At 43.6% G+C, this 24,626-nt stretch overlaps 1 protein-coding gene across 1 annotated transcript in view; it reads right to left on the bottom strand.

Moving 5' to 3' along the window:
- The window catches only part of NLRX1 (NLR family member X1), a 94,749-nt gene that overhangs the window by 33,424 nt on the left and 36,699 nt on the right, over positions 1-24,626 (bottom strand). The window contains exons 4-7 of the mRNA XM_069224834.1: positions 19,397-19,491; positions 8,760-9,370; positions 3,524-4,914; positions 2,364-2,450 (exon numbers count right to left, since the gene is read on the bottom strand). Of these exons, the coding sequence (XP_069080935.1) occupies positions 2,364-2,450; positions 3,524-4,914; positions 8,760-9,370; positions 19,397-19,491 (2,184 nt within the window). The remainder of the gene's footprint in view (positions 1-2,363; positions 2,451-3,523; positions 4,915-8,759; positions 9,371-19,396; positions 19,492-24,626) is intronic.

Here is a 24,626-nt window from a genome sequence, read left to right as displayed (position 1 = left end):
TGATGGAAACAGACACACTAGTACAATGTACAAGTCTAGTAACGCTTACCAGAAGCCCACTAGACACCAGGAATGAGGCGCAGGTGAGTGCCTACGGGTGGAGCAGGGCCTCGAACACACGATCAGCAGCGTGGGCGGGGGTCAGGGACACGGTGCAGCTAGGTGGTGTTGCAGGCGCAGGAGAGCGAGCTCCGGACAAAACAGGTCAGGGGTCACTCACCCGCGTCGCGCAGGGACCGCCATTAAGAGGGGGAGGTGGGAGGGAGAAATAGCTGGGAGGCGGGAGGGGAAGCGAATGGGGGCACGAGGGGGGCGGGCCGCAGGGACACAGCAGTGGGGCAAAAAGGCACGAAATGGGCAGAGAAATACGGCGAAACAGGCACAATAAAAAAAACGATATAAACAGTAAAGACAGGGCACAATGAAAGTGATGGAAACAGACACACTAGTACAATGTACAAGTCTAGTAACGCTTACCAGAAGCCCACTAGACACCAGGGATGAGGCGCAGGTGAGTGCCTACGGGTGGAGCAGGGCCTCGAACACACGATCAGCAGCGTGGGCGGGGGTCAGGGACACGGTGCAGCTAGGTGGTGTTGCAGGCGCAGGAGAGCGAGCTCCGGACAAAACAGGTCAGGGGTCACTCACCCGCGTCGCGCAGGGACCGCCATTAAGAGGGGGAGGTGGGAGGGAGAAATAGCTGGGAGGCGGGAGGGGAAGCGAATGGGGGCACGAGGGGGGCGGGCCGCAGGGACACAGCAGTGGGGCAAAAAGGCACGAAATGGGCAGAGAAATACGGCGAAACAGGCACAATAAAAAAAACGATATAAACAGTAAAGACAGGGCACAATGAAAGTGATGGAAACAGACACACTAGTACAATGTACAAGTCTAGTAACGCTTACCAGAAGCCCACTAGACACCAGGGATGAGGCGCAGGCGGGTACCTGTGGGTGGAGCAGGGCCTCGAACACGCGATCGGCAGCGTGCGCGGGGGTCAGGGACATGGTGCAGCTAGGTGGTGCTGCAGGCACGGGGGAGCGGGAGGGGGGCAGGGACGCAGCGGCAGGGCAAAAAGGCACGAAATGGGCAGAGAAATACGGCAAAACAGGCACAATAAAAAACAATATAAACAGTAAAGACAGGGCACAATAAAAGTGATGGAAACAGACACACTAGTACAATGTACAAGTCTAGTAACGCTTACCAGAAGCCCACTAGACACCAGGGATGAGACGCAGGCGGGTTAATGGGGGTGGAGGAGGGCTTCGAACACACGATCGGCAGCATGGGCGGGGGTCAGGGACACAGTGCAGCTAGGTGGTGCTGCAGGCGCGGGGAGCGATACAGAGAGGCTCCATTCTTACCCATGCACTACAAAGACATTAGAAAAGACAAGGAACTGCCAAGGGTGCACTATGGAAGGGCTTCATGATGAAGAGGGAGGCAGACAAACTATCCACAATACACTGACCACCTGCATCAACACTTGTTACAATTCATGGTGCCATTGGCTATCTTGCTACACACGGTGAAGTGATGTGCTGGCCAACACTCCTGACAGACCTCTAAACAGTGTGTCAATTCGAGCACAGAGGAGAGCCCTGCTTCACAGAGGAAACTGAAGGTAAGTGCTGAACCAGTGATTACAGGTGGATTACGCTGCCAGTAGATTAGTCACTGCCTGAAAAGGATTCTCTCCTGGGAGCAAGAGTAGCAAAACTGCCAAGATAAAAAATAAAGACTAAACTTGATACATTTCGCAGGAATCCTGGGGAGTGGATGGGCCAGAGAAAAAGAGTGATAGAATTGAGATATAAAAATATAGACTGACTATGACATCCCTCCTGAACTTTATACGGGGACTAAACTGATTCTGGTGGATTATGATCTGGGCCGGTGCTGATAATATAGAACTTGCCGCATATTGAGGCGGAACTTTGTGCTTGGTTGAACAGTATCTACTTTGAGGCAGAGGAGGGCTGTATTCTGTTACAAATTGTTTCTATGAATGCGGGGCCATTCTTGTTGCTCTTTGTTCTGTAATTATGCAATAATCAATGAATAAAATAATACAATTAAAAAAAACTTTAAAAAAAATAAAAAAAACTTTTCATGTGATACGGCCCCAAAAAATTAAACAAATTAAAGTAAAATATAGACTGACAGAAGCACAGGAGAAGGCAAGATGAGGGAGTGGGCAGGAAAAGAGAGAAGGAAACTGAATGAAGATAAAAACAATGAGAAAGAAACTGGTGAAACGCAGAACAAATAAGAAGAGCAGAAAGAGACAGGAGACTATGAGAGATTAATTAGGAGAAGAAGGGGGGTTCAGAGAGAGGGGCAAGATGTTTTCTGCTCACCGCAGTGTCTTCACAGCACAGTTTTTGTCCAGGAGCATATCCCGCAGGTCTCTGCAGGCCTCAGGGCCCAAGCTGTTCATCTGTAGGCTAAAGGGAGAGCTCAGTGTCAGCATATCCAGTAAGGGCAGGGGTAAAAAGATCAGTCTTTCTTGGGTATATGGCTAATTTGCATACTGGCAATAGATATTGCTAATGATTCTAACCTATTAGAGCACCGTACAATTAATTAATCATGCACAGACGATACAGGACATGGTGGGCGGTTTTTGCATGGGCTATCAGACAGGTCTACTGAAGTGGCTTAGGAGCTCAGTATCATGCAAGAAATTGGGATACTACAATACCTTCAACAATGAATAAAGCCCAGACATTCCTAAAAAAGTAGTAGAAAGACCGTGAGGCTCACAGGACCAAAGCGTGTGTCTGCCGGGAGCGCACAGACCTTTTCTACCCCTCACAACTTGTATTTACATGAATAAAAAATAGATATTTTATCAACTTAATGTTTTGAAATTATTTTGGGGGGGTTATTTGGGTGGCAGTTCAATAAAAAGGAATATTTACTGTCTATTTACTTTATTTTTCAGTTTATTTGCTACATTAAGCTCACTCGAGACAGCTTTGTTGTGGCACTGCCTCAAGGGGGTACAAGAGTGCAACAAATGGTCTCTGAAATAGTCTGGTTGCTTGGGTAAGAAAAATCACCCAAAAGCCACATTTTAAATTTAGATGGTCCTATCCTTGCACCAGCTCTGGCGAAACTAATTGCAATAACACTGTAAAAACATGAGCTGAAGTCACATATCCTGTCACGGGACAGCATCCACTAACTCAAACCTGTAATATCACAGCAGGTAATAACTCCACTAGTTCACACTTTATCTTTCCAACTTCTAATAAGTGCCTCAATGTAGTAACAAACTTTAATTTTTACCACATGCTCTCTCAAGTCGCAGAACTCTTTCCTGCATACTTTATTTTCACTCAGCCAAATGTGCTCCCTCATCCAGCTATCTTTCCATGTTTTCCCAATACTTTGGCCTTCCTCAATCCAGTAATTTCCCAGTCCCACCCTTGACCCAGAGATCATAACTCCACTTTCACACATCGTACCCCATACCCCATTTTCCCAAAAGATGTCACCAATTAGGCTCACTTACTCCAGACTCTCACAGCGCCTGAAAATGGGGGCCAGAGTGCTGATAGATCCAGGATCTATGTGGCAGGAGGTGAGATCCAAAGCTGTCACTGGGTGCCCACTGGTGCTCATCACTCTGGCAAGGATGTGGCACTTAAGTGGTGTCATCTTGACGGTGGAAAGGTCGAGCACCTTCACAGAGCGCACCACCTCGGCTGTGAAGCGGTCATTTTGAAACTCATACAATAGAACTAGGAAGTCCATCATCTCAGAAGGTGGCTGCTTCTTAAGGGTGCTCTTCAGCAGGTGCTTCTTCATCCCCTTGGTGATCTCAAAAGCAGCAAAGTTCTTGATAGAGCATCCCAGTTGGTCAAGCAGAGCACGGTTATGTTGGGCAAGTAGCCCACCAATGAAGATGGGAAAAAGCTCAAAGGCTTCATTCTCTTGAACCTGGGCATCTGGATGTAGCATTGGGCCCTCTTTCCCGAGGATACTGGAGTTGATCTGGTCCAAGACATCATCGTTGAAGGAGTCCTCCTCGCGGAACATCTCCACTGCCATGGTCTGGGCAATGCCATCTTGGCTCTTGCCACTGATCTTGCCATAAAGGCGTGGGAAGATTTTCACAAGGTTAAAAAGTGCAAAGATGCGGATGGGCAGGAACTTGGCCATAATATTCAGGATGGTGGTCAGGTCTTCACTAACCTTGCCGATGGTCTCCGAGACCTCACTACCGATGCGCTGCAGGGCACTGCGGTGCTCTCCCATGACTACAAACAGAGCAGCCAGATACTCCTGCATGGCAGAGATGGTGAACACAAACATCTGCTCCTTTCCAGGCTCAAGACATGGTGAGAGAAAGAACCGGAAGACATCTCTTTGGAAGACGGTGAGCAGGTTCAGTTCCTCCTCTGACTTCATCTCCACCTCAAAGCACCGCTGCAGGTCCTCCTCGGAGAAGCAGGTCTGACGCTTCTTGTAGCCCTCGTATGCCAGCTTGCCCAGGGTTTTGGCCACGTAATGCATCATGGATATACGTGAGGGGTCAGTGATGTCGAGTACCTCGCCGCTGAAGTTTAGGCGCAGGAAGCTTGTGTAGATGCCAGTGAGGGACTGGTTGAGCAGGTCTGGTTTGGTGGTGTAGAGGAAGTGTAGTGTGGCACAGGTGAGCCAACAATATGAGGGCAGGAAGCAGGCAGTTGCCAGCTGGTTTTGGTTCTCCAGGTTGCGAGACAGCATCTCCAGAATGTTCGACATCTCCCCAGCATCATCTGGTAGACCAGACAGACGCATCTGGAAATACATCTTCTGCAGGTCAGTGTCGGAGAAGCCACAGATCTGTGCATAACGCCCCACAAATTTAACTGGGATACGGCCCAGGGCTGAGGGTCGGGTTGTCATAATTATGCTGGCCTGTGTAGAAACAGAAAATAAAAATAGCAGGGAAAAATAAGAGAAATAATGTTAGCGGGTGACAATAGTACACACTGCAGCACTTCCAGAAAAAAAATATCCCAATAACTGGAGAAAATGGACTACCACTCCATGACCCACCAAGGCCCAGAGATGCAGAAAAAAACCTCAATTAAAACAGTTCTTATCAGCAACTGTGAAGTCAAAAGCAGTGCGCGAGAGAAGGAAATATGTATATGCTCCAGGCATACACGCAGTCATACTCAAGAACATCATAATCCATGGGAACCTGGGTGCAGCTAAACAAGAAGCAAAAAGTGAACATCTCCAGCTCATCTTCTTTTGGTGCTAAAGAGAACCTTTGTGTGCCTCTTCCTCATTTCTCCGATTCTGGGGTCAGAGCAGTTGCCCCAGTATCTAACCTTGCGAGATCATGGTTACATATACCACCGGATGCACAGTGAGATCCTTTGCCAGTTACACAAGCAGGGAAGATTTGACACTTTACTTCACAGTGGATAATAGAGGGAGTTAACCCTGGACTGCACTTTGTGTTTTTGTGAATATGTCTCTTTTGACTGCATCAAAAGTCCAGAACGTGTCCATCTGTCTCATTTGGGCCTTCACATTTACAAATGGGTTTTACCTTGATACGACTGACTGCAAGACAATTCATTTAAAAGTCAACTGTCACGCTCTGAATGCTCTTCACAAGTTGTGAAGGGTTCCCTTCCCAGGCTCGCAGACACTACAACAAAAGGTTAATCGGAGGGTTGAATAGAGTTCTCGGTACAGCCCTACAAGCTGGAACTATTAAGATATATACTCATGACACATATACTGGTTGTAGATTACCCTTAAAGCTGTCCAAATAGCAAGATTTGCACAGCATGTGGCCTTAGCATGTAGTGAATATGTTGTGTTAAGTTCGGCCCCACATCTTTAGGCCACGTGAGCGAGGCAACCATAAGCCAAAATGCAGAGTGTTATGAATGGCCTATAAAATAACTTAACGTGTATTTGTAAAGCGCACATAACCCATAGGTATGTAGGCGCTGAATAACAGATGTTTATTGTTACCCAACTCAATCGTACTCATTTTATCAACCTCAAAATTTTGGATGAAAGGCTGACTGGACCCGCCGGGATTTGAACCTGTGAACATGAGGTTGAAAACAGGTTCCTACCGTGGATGCTTTAGTCCACTAAGCCACCAGACCCGGCTCATATCTATAGATTCAACCAGCTCAAAAACCAAGCTTTGTGTTCCAATGTGTATTGTAACTTCTATTATAGCATTTATAAGATGCTTCAAACCTTGTAACTGGTTCTAGCGCAGGAGTTTTAACAGAATTATTAATGAATATTCATGTATCTTGAGTGTTGCATTCGCGTAGAAATATAATAACGTAGCAAAAATAATACACGCATTTGAAAGTATAACCACGAGAAGTAGCCACCAATGTTCACGAAGTGTACTTCTTAATGGCTTATTAATATGAAATGTTGAGCTTACGTTTGATTAATGTAGCAATACAGGAGGTTGGAGCCGGGGGATTAAAGCACATAAGCAGCTACACAGCATCATCCCAGCCAGAGGGGCTGCATGGTGCCGTGGTTGCACACCAATAACATGGGGTTATCTGAGAAGGCCTAACAGTCCACATGACATCATGAGCAAGGCAGAGATGCTGTCAAATGAGTAAAATGATGTCAAATGAGTAGGGCTGTATAATTGCATTCCATGGACGAGGAAAGAAGCAGAAGAAAAATCACAATTGGCCACATGAGCAGAAACGACCCAATTCTTAAGCCTAGATATTTCATCTACTCCTGCTAGGCCAAATAATGCTGAAATTTTGAGCAGAGGTTTGAGTACCTCTCGTGCTCTCAAAGGCAGATGAGCTGCAGTCACATAATGGCTCAAACCCTAGCCAGTGTGGGATTAAGGACATGCAAGTGAGAGTACCAATGCACTTGGTAGATTGCTGACTGGCAGCACAAGAACAAACTGGCCCACCCTGTATTCCCTTGCTATCCACACCCCTCCACATGAGCCCAATATTTTTTCATATATCCCAGAGACACTTGCTGTCTCTAGTTCACAAGGGGAGGCATCCTCTTGACTTAGAATTTCCTCTGTGGTAACTTTCACTTTCATTATTGGTAAGGAATGACACTCAAGAGTAAGGGGAGAGAGCCAAAGGATATGTAGTGGCTTCCGTTGTGTCGGCAAGGGCAGCAGCATGGCACAGATTCAGTAGCTCTCCTTTTGTTCAGTCTTAGCCCTCGTCTTCCTCTCTCAGTAAGTGTTGTAAAATACAGTTTTTGACAAGTCTCGGCAAGATAACTCATTCATACTTGTCTGGTCCTTTCCCCTTCACCCCATTTACTAATAAAACTATTTTCACCTCTAGCAACAGAATACTGACCCCAACAATATTTCCAAACAGGTGCAATTTCCTGTTTTCAGCCATTCTAAATCCAGCCTCTATGAATGTCGCTCCAGACAAACCAAGTGTGTTAATTGAGTCTTCTGAACGCCACGGCTCGTGCTTGCCCTCGCCTAAAAGGAACGTTTTGATCTCTTGAAGTATCAAAATTGTAATGCACACGATATACGACGCGTCACACCCTGCAATGGGGTGCTGAAGTGCATTGTCGAACTGCCAGCATGCTGCAATGCGGGCAAGTGCACGGTCTGGTGAGGGCTGTACGTGCTTTGGTCGTACGTAGCACGTAAAGACAGCAGAGCTGTCGCGCTCATCACGCAGATCTTGCATGTACAATATAAAAACAGCAGAGCTATCGCTCAGGTTACAACAGTCTTGCCGATATATTGTGAAGACAGCAGAACTACCACTCAAGTCACACAGATACTGTAGGTATGATGTAACGACCCTAGAAATATCCCTCATGTAACACCGGTCTTGCAGGCAGGGTTGTAAAGATATTAAAGCTACCGCTTAGGTCTTGCAAGGAAGTTATTTAGGCAACAGAGCTATCAGCCAAATTAAAGGCTTTGCAGGTATTGTTTTGTAGCATTTATCCAGCGCTTTATATGCAGTTATTTTGTCAGATAACGTGATGAAGCATGTTAATTGACAGGCAGCACGCTACACTGTAGAGGAGGGTGTTGGTCAAAGGGTGCTGGCATATGTGGGATGCATTCTCGTGCTGTGCTCGCTTCATGTCTTTGGGTGCAGTACCTGTTCAGACACATCTGCAACAAATCGACATCTACACGGATAATCAGACACATAAGCATACTAATTGAATAATATAGGTAGCCTCCTACATCATGCCAAGTATTGTGAAGTGTGCAATTAGTCACCCTCCGAAAAAGGTTGTGAATTTTCACATTTTACCTTCACCCAAGCATTTTTTCCATGATGCAAGACAGTACTCACTGCATAAAAATTAAATTTCACTCTAATCAAAATATACCAGAATATACTAGAAATATATGCAGAATGTTTTTCTGCAACCTTTTTGTTTTGCTGATGTTTTCTATGCATAAATGCATTACCCAGGAAAAGAACACAAACTGGTGTCTCCAAAACATGCCTTATATAGAACTACTTTCTGAGAATTAAATAAAGTCATTTTCTGTACATTATAATGGTTTTCACGCGAGTTGGTAAAGTAAAGAGCTTTGCTTCTTAAACGAAGTTACAACATTTTCATTAGAACTTTGAAACTTAGCACATTCCTAGAATGTATATTATGCATAGGTCCTGGGCAAAAATACACTGCATAAATGGACTCATGGCACTCACTCATCTGCTCAAAGTCATGCCTGGCACATGCACTATATGCACTATGCACCATCTGAAAATACCCACCTCTGGGAGCATGTAACCCCTGATCAGATTCACAAGGATGGTTGCAGGTGTCAATGGCTCATCGAGGTCGCTGCAGAGCTCAGCTCCAGCAAGTCGGAAATCCAGATTCAGCCACTCTAGTCCATTGAAGACGAACAGCACCTTGAAGTCGGAGGAGCCAAGACGGGGCAGCACCACACCTAGATCTCTGTACTTTTTAGAAATGAGCCGTTTGAGCGACACAGGGACACTGTTCTGGGACAGATCCTCACAGGAGAAGGGCACTAGCAGGTCAAACTGTGTCAACCCTCCATGGCACCAGTCCATGATCAACTTCTTTATCAGCGTGCTCTTTCCAGTGCCAACTGTGCCATACAATACCACATTTTTAACGAATTGCCCACTGGCATCTGAATCAAATAGGTTTTTGATGCCAATAATCCGCTGGCAACCGCACTGCTCCAACCGATTCTGGAAGGTCAGGTGCTTCATGTTCTCCTGCCGGAAGCCCTCCCTGATGACCGGGTCCACATGTAGGGCACCGAGGCTGAAGGATGGGCCATAGTGTTTCTCCTCCGTGGGCAGGTGACCGAGCCACTCAGCCAATCGGCGCTTGTGCAGTGTGATGGGGTCTGTGGGGAAAGTAAGTTGCAAAAGTTCATACTTAAAGTATGGTCAGGAATCTTGCAATGGCAGCCATGTAAGTAAAAGGCATATACTACAATAGAGGATCATGTTACTTATGGGCCTAGAATCTATAACTGGCAGCAATGAGTGTGAAGATCTCTTGGATCTACCACTGACATTCAAGACAGTGAAGAACTGTTAGGTTATGTTATCTGTGTAGCACACCATCACCAGTGACAGTATTCTGGTGCTTCAAAGATGTGTGAGGCTTGCTACCAGATGGGGGACCTCTCAAAGGGCCAGGTCCTACGCTTCTTGCAGAATTCAAGAAGAGAGGAGAAGACTCTGAAGTGGAGTGGGAGGTTGTTCCAGGTAGGAGCGATGCATGAGAAAGCTCGACATCCGGATCTGCTTTGGTGGATGCATGGGATGTGTGCTAGTAAGAACCTGGCCGAGCTGAGGTGCCTGACGGGTTGTTAGAAATGTATGCACTGATTTAGGTAGGCTGGGCCTGAGTTGAGAAGTGCTTTGTATGGGTGAGTGAGGAGCTTAAACTGTGCACGCTTGCATATTGAGAGCCAGAGGAGCATCCTCAGGTGTGGTGTGATGAGAGTCCAGCATAGGAAGTTGAGCATGAGTCTGACTGTTGCATTCTGGATAGTCTGTAGTCTCTTTATGATTTTCTTGTCGATTCCTTCATACAGGGATTTCCCATAGTCCAGCCTATGTGTTATGAGGGCCTGAGTGAAGGTTTTTCTGGTGGGTTCGGCAACAACTTGTATATCTTTTTTAGCATACCCATGGTGTGAAAACAGGAAACTTTGACTGTGTTGACCTAAGCAGACATGTTCAGTTTGTTGTCAATGATGATCCCAAGGTTTCTTGCTTGTGGGATATTGGTGGCGGTGTGGCCGTGGTCTGTAGATCACAAGGTGGAGTTCACAGCAAAATGTCTTTTTTGAAGATCATTGTCTTGTCTATGTTCAGTGTGAGACAGTTAGACTTCATCCAGGTGGCCACTTTGATTATGCAGGTGATGAAAATGTTCCTAGTGCTGGGAAATGTGTTGCGAGGGTCAGTTGCATGTCTGTGGCACTGGATAGGATGTTGATGTTGTGACCTTGGACGACATCGGCCAGTGGGATCATATAGAAGTTGAAGCGGGTGGGGCTGAGAGAAGAGCCTTGAGGTACTATGTAGATGAGTTCCTGGGTGCCAGGTTGACTGTTTGGGTTCTCCTAGTTAGGAAGAAGCAGATCCATCAGAGTGTGGGTTCATGAATGCCAGTCTTGTCCTGTTGGCTAATAATAAATAAGTGGGAGAACACATTGAAGGATGCTGAAAGGTCCAGTAGGAGGAGAGTCACAGTTTCTCTTCTGTCCAGGGTCCTCCATATGTTGCATGTTGCTTTGATAAGGGGCTGCCTCTGTACTATAGCTGGGTCTGAAGTCTGACTGTGTGGTGTCAAGGAGCTTGTGCTTGATGAGGTGGTTTGCAAGACTCCGGTTGATAGCTTCTTCTGGGACCTTGGCTGGGTACGGTAAGAGGGAAATCAATCGTTAGATAGCAAGTTTAGTCAAGTCTCCTCAGGGCTTCTTTAGGACAGCGATGACCGGCGCATGCTTCCAGGCTTCTAGGAATGTTGCTGCTGATGAAAGTGTTGGGTATGGGGTGAGGGCAATGCTGATGGGGGTGGATCTTTTGTTGAAGGCATGGTGGGGAAAGAGTCTGAGTCATCCATGGAGTGGATGTACTTCATGATGGTGGCGGTTTTGTCTGTGACAATAGTGTTCCAGGTGGTCAAGGTGTGCTCTTGATTCGTGATCTGTAGACTGGCATTGATATCTCTAGGGTCAGGTTGATGGTCAAAGTTTCATATATTGCTGTGATTTTGCTACTGAAGATGTCAGAGAAGTCACTGCAAAGTTCTTGCGAAGGGGTGATGTTGCTGGCTGTGGTGAGGTTTTTGATAATCAAGAAGTTCTCTTTACTGCTTTTGGAGCTGGTACTGACGCAGTCCAATAGGATCTTCCACTTGGTTTCATGGATTGTCGGGTGGTACTGCTTCATGGCAGATTTAAAAGGTTGTCATTATCTGTGCCTTCCTACCTGCTTCTCCACCACTGTTCAAGCCGTTTGCCATTTCATTTGGATAGTCTGAGTTTTTCTGTGTACCAGCTGGCCTGGTATGTGTTTTTGACGGTTTGCTCTGTTTGCGTGGGGCCAATGTGTCAGCCTAAGTGAAGATGTAGTCATGAAAGTTCTTCATGTTGTTTGGTAGGTTTCCAGTGTTCTCTGGGGAATTCTGGGAGAGTAAGGAAGCCCAGTCCTTCTCTCCTACAGTTTTCAAGCATCTGCCAGGTAGGTCTGTGGTGGTTGCTCATCTGTGATGCAGGAATATGATTTTGAAACTGCCAAGGGTGTTGTCAGTCCAGGTGATGAGTGTGAGTTTGTGACTGTGATGTTGTTGGAATGTTCAACTGGTAATCATGTGAGCCAATGGCACTGGACTCTACCACTAGCCCGCCATATGGCCAGGAAAGAATTCCGGCATGTTCAATCTGTAACCATGACAGGCAACATCACTGGAATCTACAACTGAAATTCATGTTAGTGAAGGGTCATTGAATCTACCAATCTTAGCCATGTCGGTGAAAGGCTCTAAAACTTTCTATGAATGGGCATGTCAGTGACACGCTCTAGAATATCTGAATATAAGCCATGTCATTTATTTGTTTATATTTGTTTGCAGTTTAGTATATTGTGAACAGGACCTACAAGAATTATGCAGGCCTTTACATCAAGCTGAAAGTTTCCAGGAGAAAGTTCAGGCCCTTCAAGAACTATATAGTGCAGCGTGAGCTATGCCAATGTGTAGGAAGACAAGGAATAGACTGGAGTTCTTGCACAGTAACTTATCGATTCCTGCTTATTAAGTGTACATGAACAACTTGAATTAAGTTTTCAAAGCTTATTAGTTGTATACGTGTTTTTATAATTAGAAATTAATGCTTAATTCTTATATGTTTATGTTAGCATAACTAAGCCTCAGTCAATGACAAGACCACAGCCAATTTGTATAGTTATCTATTCAGAAAAAATGTCCACTTATATAACAGTGAACAAGGCTTTCCATGTACAAATTAATGTTTGATTATTTAATTCAGGAAAATAAGTGAAATAGACGCTGTCTACATGGTGTCTGCTTGCCAATAAAATCAAAATGTATGAATGTGCTTTCCTCATGAGGAAGCTGTGCCAGGGATGTTTCACTCTCTGTAACAATTTCAAGATATTTTGCTTGAGGCTCTTGCAACGAGCCATTCATTTATTTAAAAGTGGGATTGTATTTTTATTATCAATTTATTTTATTATCAATTTTACAAATCTCTTGTTTATTCATATGTAGCAAAGGGTGTTTCCCTAAAAGTTTATTTCATGCATCATGTGTATTTGAATATGTTATTTCACATCATGTCAAGGGTCTAGTTTTTCTGCTTGAAACCCTATAACACATGCTGTATTTTGACAATGTGCCAGACTTTTGCTCCCTTTTTAACTATGCAAACAATGAACTTCTTGCTTTTGGAGGCAGATTATGTCAGTCATCTTGCTGAACTATACCCTGGTTCTGGCTGTTTGCTTATGATGGAGGCAAACCTCAATTTGATCCTCGTGCACTATTTGATTTCGACCTAAAATGCTTATTCCCCATGGTCTAACTAGCAATCTTTTTTCCCGTCTGTATTTGATCCTAACTTTGAAGTAAACTTTTATGTTTTTGACCTTGAATTCTTGCCCTGTGAAGGTTTTATTAATAGTACTAGGGCTAGTCTTAAGACTTATGGGGTCTTATGAAGACCTAGACAGCTCCAAGCATGCATGAGCAAATACAAGGGGTAGGGAATCTGAACAGGTTGGAGTTCTTGCATAGTAGCCTATCGGTTTCTGCTCCCGCTTGGAATCAATTCTCGTGGCTTATCAACCATATAGTGTGGAAACCTCCTGCTATATTGTCTGCTGAAAAGAAGTACTTTGGGCTCTTACTTAAAGCTGTAATAGGCGTTTTTCTTTAACACTGTTATAATGTGTTCCAAATCTTGGTGGCACTTCCAATAAATGATTGTTTCAGGGTTTTGATGCCTTTTGTTTTTGGGAATAAATGTGTTTCAAGTAGAAGTGCCATGAGGAAAATCCACGTGCCACCTAGGACCACTCGGTTTTATTGTCAGATAGCTGGGATGAGGGGTCCTTTCAAGCTGGTGTTTGAGGTGTATTTAATGGGAATACATTTTGGCAGTGTGGCGTACTGGGGTAATGTGGTCCCATCTTCTGGTGCCAGAGGTTAGTTTACCAGCCTCATATTTTCAGAATGCAGCACAGTAATGAGTTGCTTTAGTCCAGTCTCAAGAGAACCAATGATTGTACAACTGCTTTGAAGTCTGCTGTAAGGATGAGACGTAGGATACTTTGAGGAGTTTGATCTGATGTTAGCCCCATCGTGTTAAATAACTGATTTAGATTTGGCAGTTGATGTACACCCCTAAAGAATTGTGCCTTCTGAAAAATTGATGGTTTGCAGTCCAGTATATGAATCATGTCCAGGAACATATGTACAGGTGTAGGGCAGTTAGGGCAAGAGAAGAGCCACAGAAATATATTTTTTGGAAATTTTTACTTTAGAGAGTGTTGAAACACCCAGGTTTAACACGTTCTTGCAAAACTGGCTATGTACACCGAGGAGGAGACTTTGATGTATTGCTGCCTGTCATAGGTGTAAAATTGAGAGAAATGTTGGCTTCTTTAAGGGTCAGGTGACAGATTCTATGTAGAAGCTGAAGACAGTCACAGACAGGATACAACCATGAGGTACTTGTTAAAGAGGCAAAGGGTTTGAAATTGAGTATTCTGATTTGTTTTTATTGGTTAGCCAGAAAGGATTTAAATTTGAGCCCCATTAATTTGTGTAACATTTTTAGCTTGGTGGCATGGCTTACGGTGTCAAATGCAGGTAAAAGATCTAGGAAAAGAAGGCATGATTTTTAGAAACCAAATACCCATAGTGCATCATCAATTATGTTTAGTATTACTGTCACAGTACTGCAGACTTGACTGAAGCGGAACTGGAGATTTTTTAGCAGGTTGTGTTCCTCTATGTAGTTTTTTTAGGTGATGGCCAATGCATTTCTGCAGAATCTTGAGAAAATGGGAGCCTGGATAGTGAGAAGAAATTACTGAAGTATTTAGAGCCAAATGTACGAAGCATTTTTCAAGTCGCAAACGGGCCGATTCACAGAATCGGGCTGTTTGCGACTTGAAAAATGCATTATGGGATGTACAAAGCCCAAACTGCCATTCGGTAACATGTTACCGAATCGCAGTTTGGGTTTTGCAATTCAGTATTAGGAAGGGGCGTGTCAAGGGCATCCCTTCCTAATACAGAATCCAAATGGTATGTATGATTGTTTTGTGACTGCAAATGCGGACGCAAAACAATCGTAGTTAGCACCAGTTTCAAACAGGTGCTAACCCATTCGCAAACGCGAAACGGTCCCCATGGGACCCCTTCCCCTTTGTGAATGGCAGCGAAAATATTTTTTCAGAGCAGGCAGTGGTCCCACGGACCACTGCCTGCTCTGAAAAAATGAAAAGAAAAAAACTTTTCATTTTTGTCTTTGAAACACATCTCGTTTTCCTTTAAGGAAAACGATCTGCATTAGAAAAAAAAAAAAACTGCTTTATTTAAAAGCAGTCACAGACATGGCAGTCTGCCTTCTCCAGCAGGACACCATCCCTGTGAGGGCGGCAATTTCCAATGGGGTCGCAAATTGCAACCTACCTCATGAATATTCATGAGGTAGGTCAACTGCGAACCCATTGGGAATCGCAAACAGTGTAAAGTACACTGTTGTACATCCGTTTTTGCGACATGCAAATTGCGAGTCGCTAAGACTCGCAGTTTGCGAGTCACAAAACCGGATCTTTGTACATGTGGCCCTTAGTGTCTAGTGTTGGTTTCTTGAGGAGAGAGCACGACCAGTCCATCTTTCAGGTAATATTCTGTCGTGTCAGGAAGGTATTGATTGCACTTGTTAGGGGAAGTGTAATGAATGTTTTATCTCTCTTACATTCTTTGCTGAAATAAGGTCCAAAAAGTGTGAAGAACGTTTAAGATGTGACAGTGTGAAACCACTTTGCGTGATCATGATCAAAGAGCATCATTTTTCAATGTGTTTGCAGATCAGGGTTGTCTTTGGTTCATAATTCTCAAATAGAATACAGATTATTCAATATTCTATGGATTGTTATTGAGGAACTGCAAGAAATTTTCACAGCTTTCAGTGGAACCCAAGATGTTAACATTGTTTGGGGGTTGGAGGAAATTGGTTAGCATAACCATGTTGATTTTTTTTCATGTTGATTTCATATTTGACAAAAATATACACGGCCTCAAATACATATTTTTTATATTCCCCACATTTCTTTCAGATATTTAAAGATTTCATTGAAAGGATGGTGGTTTATGCAGCATGCTTTCTGATAAGCTCATATATATACTTTCTTTCATCTGCTCTTTTGAAAACCACTGGGCCGACTTGTTTACTTTCTGTCTTTTCAAACTCTACAGAGCAAGATTATCTCCCACCTCAGACATAACCTGGATTTCATTTTGGCAGACCACGAAATGGCATCATTCTCCTTCTGAGCTCTTATTAGTTTTGATGAGAATATGGATATCGATGTCACTGAAGTTTCATTCCCATGTACTGGGGTTTTTTGTGCCCCCTATGTCAGGGACTTCATGATTAGCAGCGAGAAAGGTGCTAGGAAATGGTCCGACCAGTCAAATAGTATTGATGTTGTGGAGTTAATATGTCTTTTTAGGCAAATATTACGTGAAGGATAAAACCCTTTTCATGTGGAGTTCTTCAGAAGTATGTAAAGAGTAGTTAGTTTGGAGGAAGATGGACAACTGGCCAACAGCTTGTCATTTGTGCCATTCCAAAGAAGGTTACTATGTCCCAGGAAGAGGCTATTATCAGCTGAGCAAGCTGTTTCTGCAAAAATCTCCATTAGTTGTTCGATGAAGAGGGGTTGTTCAACTGGTGGGCAGTAGATGATATGAAATATAGTGGGTTTTGTCCCTGATATTTTTGCTTCGCTATATAAACATTAATAAGTGGAAAATACATTAACTTTAAGATTTTTCCATTTAATGGTTAATCTGCAACCTAGGACGAACCATCTGCCTAATTTTCCTTCACAGTTAGGGTGGATAATTCAATACATGGTAGGTGGATGAGAAGATCAAAATTCTGGTTGGGGGCACCTATAAGCCAATGTTCTCTTAGAAAGAACAAGCTAAAGATACCCGATTGTACAGGGTAGTCTATTTTTAGTATGAGTTTGACTGCTGTTTCATAATTATGGTGAGAGCCTTTGCTCTCAGGTGGTCAACCACAAAGCCTGCTCTGGGAGGGGTGTTACACACCCCCACCCAAAAGGATGACCTGCAAATCTACATTCCAAGGCGGGAAGCTTCAAAGAAGCCCACCGCTCTTGGAATGCAGATCTGGCTTCCTTCACAAGGGAAATGCCGACCCCGTGCCCCAGGGCCCATTTGTCACCTGGACAGACAGGACATTTTGTATTCAGAGAGGTCTGGCCCACCCCTCAGGTCAGTCCCATCCCACAGGTAAGCTGCCTGATGTGGACACTCTATTTCTGAATCTGCCATCTTGGTGCAGGCAGATTTAGAAATTCTCGGACAGGGTTATGCCCAAGTGCCACAGGAAGTGCCCATGTAGGGAGTGTAGTGACCCCATGGGTAAGTAGCTCATTGGCTACGTCCCTACACTCTCTGTAACACCCCTAAATTCAGTATTTAGGGGAGCCCCTGACACCAGAGAAGGAGATCCTGATGACCTAAGAAGCCGACGGACCCTGAAGAGCTGCGAAAGCAGAAGAGTAGACAGGAAGCAGCTGACCTGCTACCAACCCCACCAGACGGTCTTCATCCCTCTCTGAAATCTGCACCTAAGTCAACTTGTCCTACAGCTGTGTCTCCAGGAACCCGGGAGGACTGCCTGCCCTTAAAAAAGACTCAAGACCTCCCATGAACAGCAGACCTGTTCTCCAGCAAAGTCCAAAGAAGGTACTCTGAAGCCTCAGGAACTACCAAAACCCAACATCTGAAGTCACAACTGCACTGGTGTCTCTGATCAGAGTGAAATGGACCACCGGTGCAAACAAGGTTCCCAAACCCCCAAGAGTCTGAGTCCATTGTGGTTTCAACCCTGCTGGGCTCCCCAACAATGCCTGCAGCCTCTGCACACAGCCCCACCCACCGCAAGCGCTCCAGTAAGGAAAACCAGACGCTTGAAGACACCTCTGCACCCGTCGCACCTGGGGCGGTACGAAGAGGACCAAAGGTGCCTACCTGTGCCCAAGCATCGTGAGGCCTGAGCCCCGCTGTTGGTTCAGCCCGACTGGCCTCTTAGCCAGAACCACAGCCAGAGCCTGAAGACTCCTTTTGTAGTGACCGATCTCCATTGAACTGCATTTGGCACCCGTTGCTGTTTTGCACCCTGCACCCAGCCACTCCCACACCGCTGGTGCTACCTTTGACCTTGCCCACCACCACTGCAAATCAATTAGAGGCCCTAGGTCGCTTCAGAATTTCACTGCTTTCGTATTTTTGTGCACAGACATTTCATTGCAGCAGAAGTGTTTCAGAGGAGAGCTTTGGGTACTGGCAAGTTTTATTTACAAATTAAGCACTGTAAAAAAAAGCAAGCCTAATATTCTCCCGGCTGAAAGTGAAATTTAAATAGAAAAACCTAAGCCTTCTTGTTACTGCATGTTTTCTTTTTCTAGGAACTCTACTTACTACATATCGCTAGTAACAAAATTTTATGGCTCTTAATTTACCAGTTTTATCAGGTAGAAATACGTTTGTGCTGGCCCTTGTGTTTAACATAGAGTGCTTAAAACTATTTTACATTCTTAACAGTCTTTTTATAGCCCAATGTTTAGCAACATTTGTTGCATAAGATAAGATCTTTATACAAAGAAGATCCAGGAACCTTTCACACTATTTCCAAAGGTTTCTTTCACTTTGATCTCTTAAACCTTGGCAACATTTAGTTACCGTATGTTTACCCATGGACTCTTTACACAGTGTATCTACTTATAGATATACCACATAAAGTGCCAGCTTCCTACATACAGTGAGATCATTTTGGTTGTGGCTCCCTGTTGTTCGATTTAATGGTTCTGTATTTGGCCCTATATATACACACAACAAGGGTGAGCTGAGTAATGGGATCTTATTCAGATTGCTTTTCAGTTTGGAAATGGCTTCCGTCAATTGTTTAAGGAGACAGAAGATCAATTTTATTTCAATATTTAGGAATTTACCATTTGTGTTAAGGAATTTAAATTTTGGATTTTACAGTAGTGTCATAAAAGGTGGGTTGCTTGAAGTGTAGATTTTAAAATTGTGGGCTCCACTTTTGAGGGCTGGGACATAGGCATTTGCTGTTTCTTGCCATGAAAAATGCTTGTTTGGGATGGCTTCTAAGTAGGCCATTTTGTAGAGCTTGGATCAGAATTCTTCACATAAATCACCTTTGAACATCAGGCAAAAGGTGGCAGAGACAGGCTGAACTAGTCATTAAAGAGACAGGTTTCCAGGAGGCCAAATTCTGGTGCCAAGGAAGAAACTTCTACAAGGGGCCTCAAAAAAATGAGAGCTATCACACAGGTACACCCTGACTAAAGAGTAGGGGCTTCAGAGAGGTGTGAGTGAAGTACCCTGGCACTAGGTGTCACAGAGAAATACACATAAGCTTGACAATGAAGGTTGTAAGAAGCTTGAAAGATGTATTCGCAGGAAGTAAGGTGAGGGGTGTCAGAATGGTGCACCTGGTCACTAGGGTAAGAGGCTTTCAAGGGGTGTCAAAGAGGTGCATGCAGATGCGAAGATGCACAAAGGCATGCAGACGTCTAAGGCTACTAACTGGCCTCACCTCCGGTTGTCAGAGTTCTGCACATCTGTCCAAACCAGTCCAGCCCTGGGTGCCAAATTCTCTCCCATCTTCTTCGGGGATTGAGAGCAGTCTGCCTGCAGCACAGAAGAAAGATGAGTAAAGAAGAAAGAGTTATGCTTACTGGACTCTTGAAAATGCTTTAGAACTCTTATAAAAAGTCATACAAATTTGAAGAAAAAAAAAAACTTTGACTTGTAATAATGTAAAGACCAATTTCATAATCCTATCCTAAATAATCATTTAATATTCATCCCAAAGCAGAAAGTGTAAAAAATAATAAATTGAAATAAAAATGAAAACAATATGAAAGAAATGATATGGAGGGAAAGATACAAATGTAATGGGGTGGGAAACACTACTTTTGGCCAGCCTTTGTTGAAAGGTTAAAGGGTGAGTAAAATAGCCAGTTCAATCTGAAGCCAGTGATTTAAAAGTTTAACTTATTTTGATTCAACAGTTTGGCAGTTTTACTGGCGGCTCATGCTGGGCTCAAGACACCAGGTAGTTTACAACTGGCAAGCATGGATAAACAAAGACCTAAGGGTTCTGGTGCAGAAACCACACAAAGCATCTGGGTGCAGGGAAAACTGAGGCATGAAATTCTGGAGATGGTTTGTGAACTTTTTTTTTTTTTTCCCCCCAGAGAAACTGGATTTGTCAAGTTGTCTCGCTCATCAAAGTCCAAACTCAATATTGTGGTTCAGGAACTGACACCATGGCATCCCAGCAAAGTTATATGGTTACTTATCCTTCCCAAACAACCAAACCAGAAAGCTCTGCCACACAACATTCCACAACCTTGGGATTCCATATGGAAACAGCACAAGCAGCATTCAAAGGAACAGTTCTTAGTACTGTCCCTAACAGTTTGGTCACAGCCCTGGGATATCAGGATATGCGGCTTAACATTCAGGTTTCAGCAGGCGCAAGGATGTAATACTACAAAACCACCCACTTAAAGTTCATTACTATCAAGAAAAGGCTGGCGATAGTTACTGAATTCTGCATTGCCTAGTGAAAGGCTTTGCACCTCTGAAGGATACAATTCACAAGTGCTCAAAAAGGGAACTACAGTTCCGAAGAATCCTTTAACTTTTGAGTTATTGAGACATGTTGGCGGACATCTTGAATCACTGGGTACAACATTCCTCTTATTTCAACTAGCCTAGACGCTGAGCTTGTCTCATCTTTCCCTTTTATTAAAAAACTTATGTTCATGATTTATTACAGGAGGACAGTTTGTAATTCAGAGAAGTATTCAGAGAAAAGGTTGTGTTCAAAGAAAATGAACTTGAGGCGATTAGAAAATGTGGGTTAATATACATATATAGCAAATAAATACATATATAAATATGTAATATATTAAAAGACTGAGAGTCTGATTTATATGTCAATAGAGGGAATACTCACAAACAAGATGGATATCCCGTCTGCCGTAATATTACGATGCCCACAGGATAGAATGGGATCGTAATACGGAAGACGGACTATCCGTCACGTTTGTGACTGAGTACTCACCGTCACCAATATCTAAATTAGACCCAAAGTTACAACAACTCCGGGTTGCTTCTCACTTGTGATTGGGAAGTTAGAGACAAAGAACTTCTGAATATTGTTATATTGATGATATTGATATATGAACATAGCTAGCTTCTAGAGTCACAAGAAACTGACAAAAGTTAACTGCTTGTCATTTGCAATCAAACTAGCTAGAATCTAAACTCAATCATTATTTATATATTACCTAGTAGCGGTCGACACTAGGTAGATAAAGTTAGGACCATGTTTCCATAGAAAAAGCTTTTTTGACTTGACTATATCTTTGGCATAGTTTGACAAATCTTCACAATATTTTCCCCCAAAAAGTGTCCCGGTGATTCTTGTTGTGCTCGGAAAGCTCCAGGGTGATCTGTCAAGCCGGGGCCAAGAAAAGGAGTGGGGGTGGTAAAAAAAAAAAAAAAAAAAAAGTTGTATTTTTTTTAATGTTACTTACTATAGAACCTTTAGATACGACTACAGCCCAAACCTCTGGACGGAATTACACCAAATTTGGCAGAAAGCTAGCTTTCATTCCACAGATTGTGCTTTCGCTTATTTGGTGTAAATCCGTTCAGTAGTTCTTGAGATATTAAAGGGAAAACAAACTGTATTATCTCTGGCCGCAACGACTACACGAAGATTAAGAGCTTGTGCACGCCAAATGCACAGCTCTGATTAGATGTCAACACTTCAAACCAGGAACTGTTGGCATCAATCTTGGGACTCTGCTTCAGCCGAGTCCCACTATTAAATGTGAAAAAAAAGGAAAAGGGGCCAAGAAAACTGCTCTCACAGAGAAGGAGCTGCATGTTTAGCAGCTCTCTCTCTCTCTGAGACAGGAATGCTGGATTCCACAGGACGCAGGGAGCCAGCAGGGACCGTGGGGGCCTTCATGCTCCCCCCAAAGTCCCCAACATTGTGACAGGTCACATGGCTGGGCCCTGGGGACTCCAGGGCCAAGGTCAGTCCTGGGGAGGGGGGCCACGTGGCCCCTCTCCCCCCCCAAAAAAAATAATATGGCCACGCTCTGGGGCTAGGGTCCCAAGGACCAAGATCGGCCTGGGGAAAGGGGCCATGCTGGGTTATTATAGGGGTTGCCCGCAGGGCCTGTGCAAAGGCTGTGTGCGGTGGTGGCTAGATTAATGTGTAGTAATAAAATTCACTGTAAAACCAAAGGTTACAAGGATGTTATAGATAGGTTCCGAATTTACTCATACAAAACCATAGAAATTTAGCAGTTATAGTTAGAGCGTGAGTTCTAGTTCCTTAAAAGACCTCCAAGGTAACTATAGCTCATGCCCTCACCATGCACTGTTAATTACCCCAGATATTACAGCAGTCATGAGAACTTCTAGAACATCCTTAAAAGTATAAATGAAACAACAGCAGTCAAATTTTTGAAGAAAAACCTGTGCATGGCAGGGGCGTGAGTTATAATTACCTTAGGGCACTGGTTATAGTTACTTAAAAGGATTGTGACTGTAACGGCTAAATTTCAATGGTTTTGTACAAGTAATTCAGAACCTAACTATAACTTCCCTGTAACCTTTGCTTTTTTCAGTGAATATATATATATATATATATATACACACACACACACACACACCTCTCTCTCACTATAAATATATATATATATATATATATATATATATATATATATATATATGGAAAATGTCACTTACCCAGTGTACATCTGTTCGTGGCATGAGACGCTGCAGATTCACATGCTGTGCACTGTTCCTGCCATCTAGTGTTGGACTCGGAGTGTTACAAGTTGTTTTTCTTCAAAGAAGTCTTTTCGAGGCACAGGACTGAGTGACTCCTCCCTTTCAGCTCCATTGCGCATGGGCGTCGACTCCATCTTAGATTGTTTTCCCCGCAAAGGGCGAGGTAGGAGTTGTGAGTATACTAGAGGTGCCCATGCAATGGAGTAGTAATGTATGTACATAGTGTGTATTAAAATAATATTTATTTACATATTTACAATTTTCTTGCAACTGAAAACGGCTACAGGCTCCCAGGGAGGTGGGAGAGCGCATGTGAATCTGCAGCGTCTCATGCCACGAACAGATGTACACTGGCTAAGTGACAGTTTCCATTCAATGGCATGTGTAGCTGCTGATACACATGCTGTGCATGGACTACAAAGCAGTAATCTCCCCAAAAGCGGTGGTTAGCGTGTAGGAGTTGAAGTGGTCTGAAATAATGTTCTTAATACAGCCTGTCCTACTGTGGCTTGTTGTGCTGCTAACACATCTACACAGTAATGCTTAGTAAATGTATGAGGCGTAGACCAGGTGGCTGCCTTACAAATTTCTGTCATTGGTATATTTCCAACAAAAGCCATTGTGGAGCCTTTCTTTCTAGTGGAATGTGCCCTTGGTGTAATGGGTAATTCTCTTTTAGCTTTAAGGTAACATGTCTGAATGCATTTAACTATCCATCTGGCAAAGCCTTGTTTGGATTTAGGGTTACCTGCATGAGGTTTTTGGAAAACTACGAACAATTGTTTTGTTTTACGAAATTGTTTTGTTCTGTCAATGTAATACATTAGTGCTCTTTTTATGTCTAATGTATGCCAGGCCCTTTCAGCTACTGAGTCTGGTTGTGGAAAGAACACTGGGAGTTCCACAGTTTGGTTTAGATGGAATGGTGATATGACCTTTGTAAGAATTTTGGATTTGTACGGAGAACCACTTTATGTTTATGTATTTGTATAAAGGGTTCTTGAATAGTAAATGCTTGTATTTCACTCACTCTTCTAAGTGATGTGATGGCTATTAGAAAGGCTACTTTCCAAGTCAGAAATTGTATTTCACAAGAATGCATGGGTACAAACGGTGGTCCCATGAGTCGTGTTAATACAATATTAAGGTTCCACAAAGGTACTGGTGGTGTCCTTGGGGGTATGATTCTTTTTAGTCCTTCCATAAATGCTTTAATAACTGGGATTCTAAAAAGCGATGTTGTATGTGTAATCTGCAGATAGGCAGATATTGCAGTGAGATGGATTTTAATGAAAGAGAAAGCTAGATTAGACTTTTGTAAGTGTAATAAATAACTTACAATGTCTTGTGTGGAGGCATCTAGTGGCTTAATTTGATTAGTCTGACAGTAAGAAATCTTTTCCATTTGTTTGCGTAACAATGTCTTGTAGGTTTTCTCGCTTGTTTAATGACCTCCATACACTCTTTTGAAAGGTTTAAATGTCCGAATTCTAAGACTTCAGGAGCCAGATTGCTAGATTGAGTGATGCTTGATTTGGGTGTCCTATCTGTTGTTTGTGTTGTGTCAACAGATCTGGTCTGTTTGGTAGTTTAATGTGGGGTACTACTGATAAGTCCAACAGTGTTGTGTACCACGGTTGGCGAGCCCAGGTTAGAGCTATGAGAATAAGTTTGAGTTTGTTTTGACTTAGTTTGTTGACCAGATAAGGAATGAGTGGGAGAGGGGGAAAAGCATAAGCAAATATACCTAACCAGCTGATCCATAGAGCAGTGGTTCCCAACCTTTTGACTTCTGTGGACCCCCATTTTATCAATACTGGAGCCCGGGGACCCCACTGAATCATTATTGGAACACGGGGACCCCCAAGGAGTCATTACTGATAGCTGGGACCTAATATTATTAAATGTTTTAAGCAGCCGCGGACCCCCTGAGGAGGCTTCGC

Source organism: Pleurodeles waltl, chromosome 3_1 (assembly GCF_031143425.1).
Source record: "Pleurodeles waltl isolate 20211129_DDA chromosome 3_1, aPleWal1.hap1.20221129, whole genome shotgun sequence".
Classification (NCBI taxonomy): domain Eukaryota; kingdom Metazoa; phylum Chordata; class Amphibia; order Caudata; family Salamandridae; genus Pleurodeles; species Pleurodeles waltl.
Note: the sequence above shows the minus strand (reverse complement) of the source record. Positions and strands in the feature narration are given on the sequence as shown.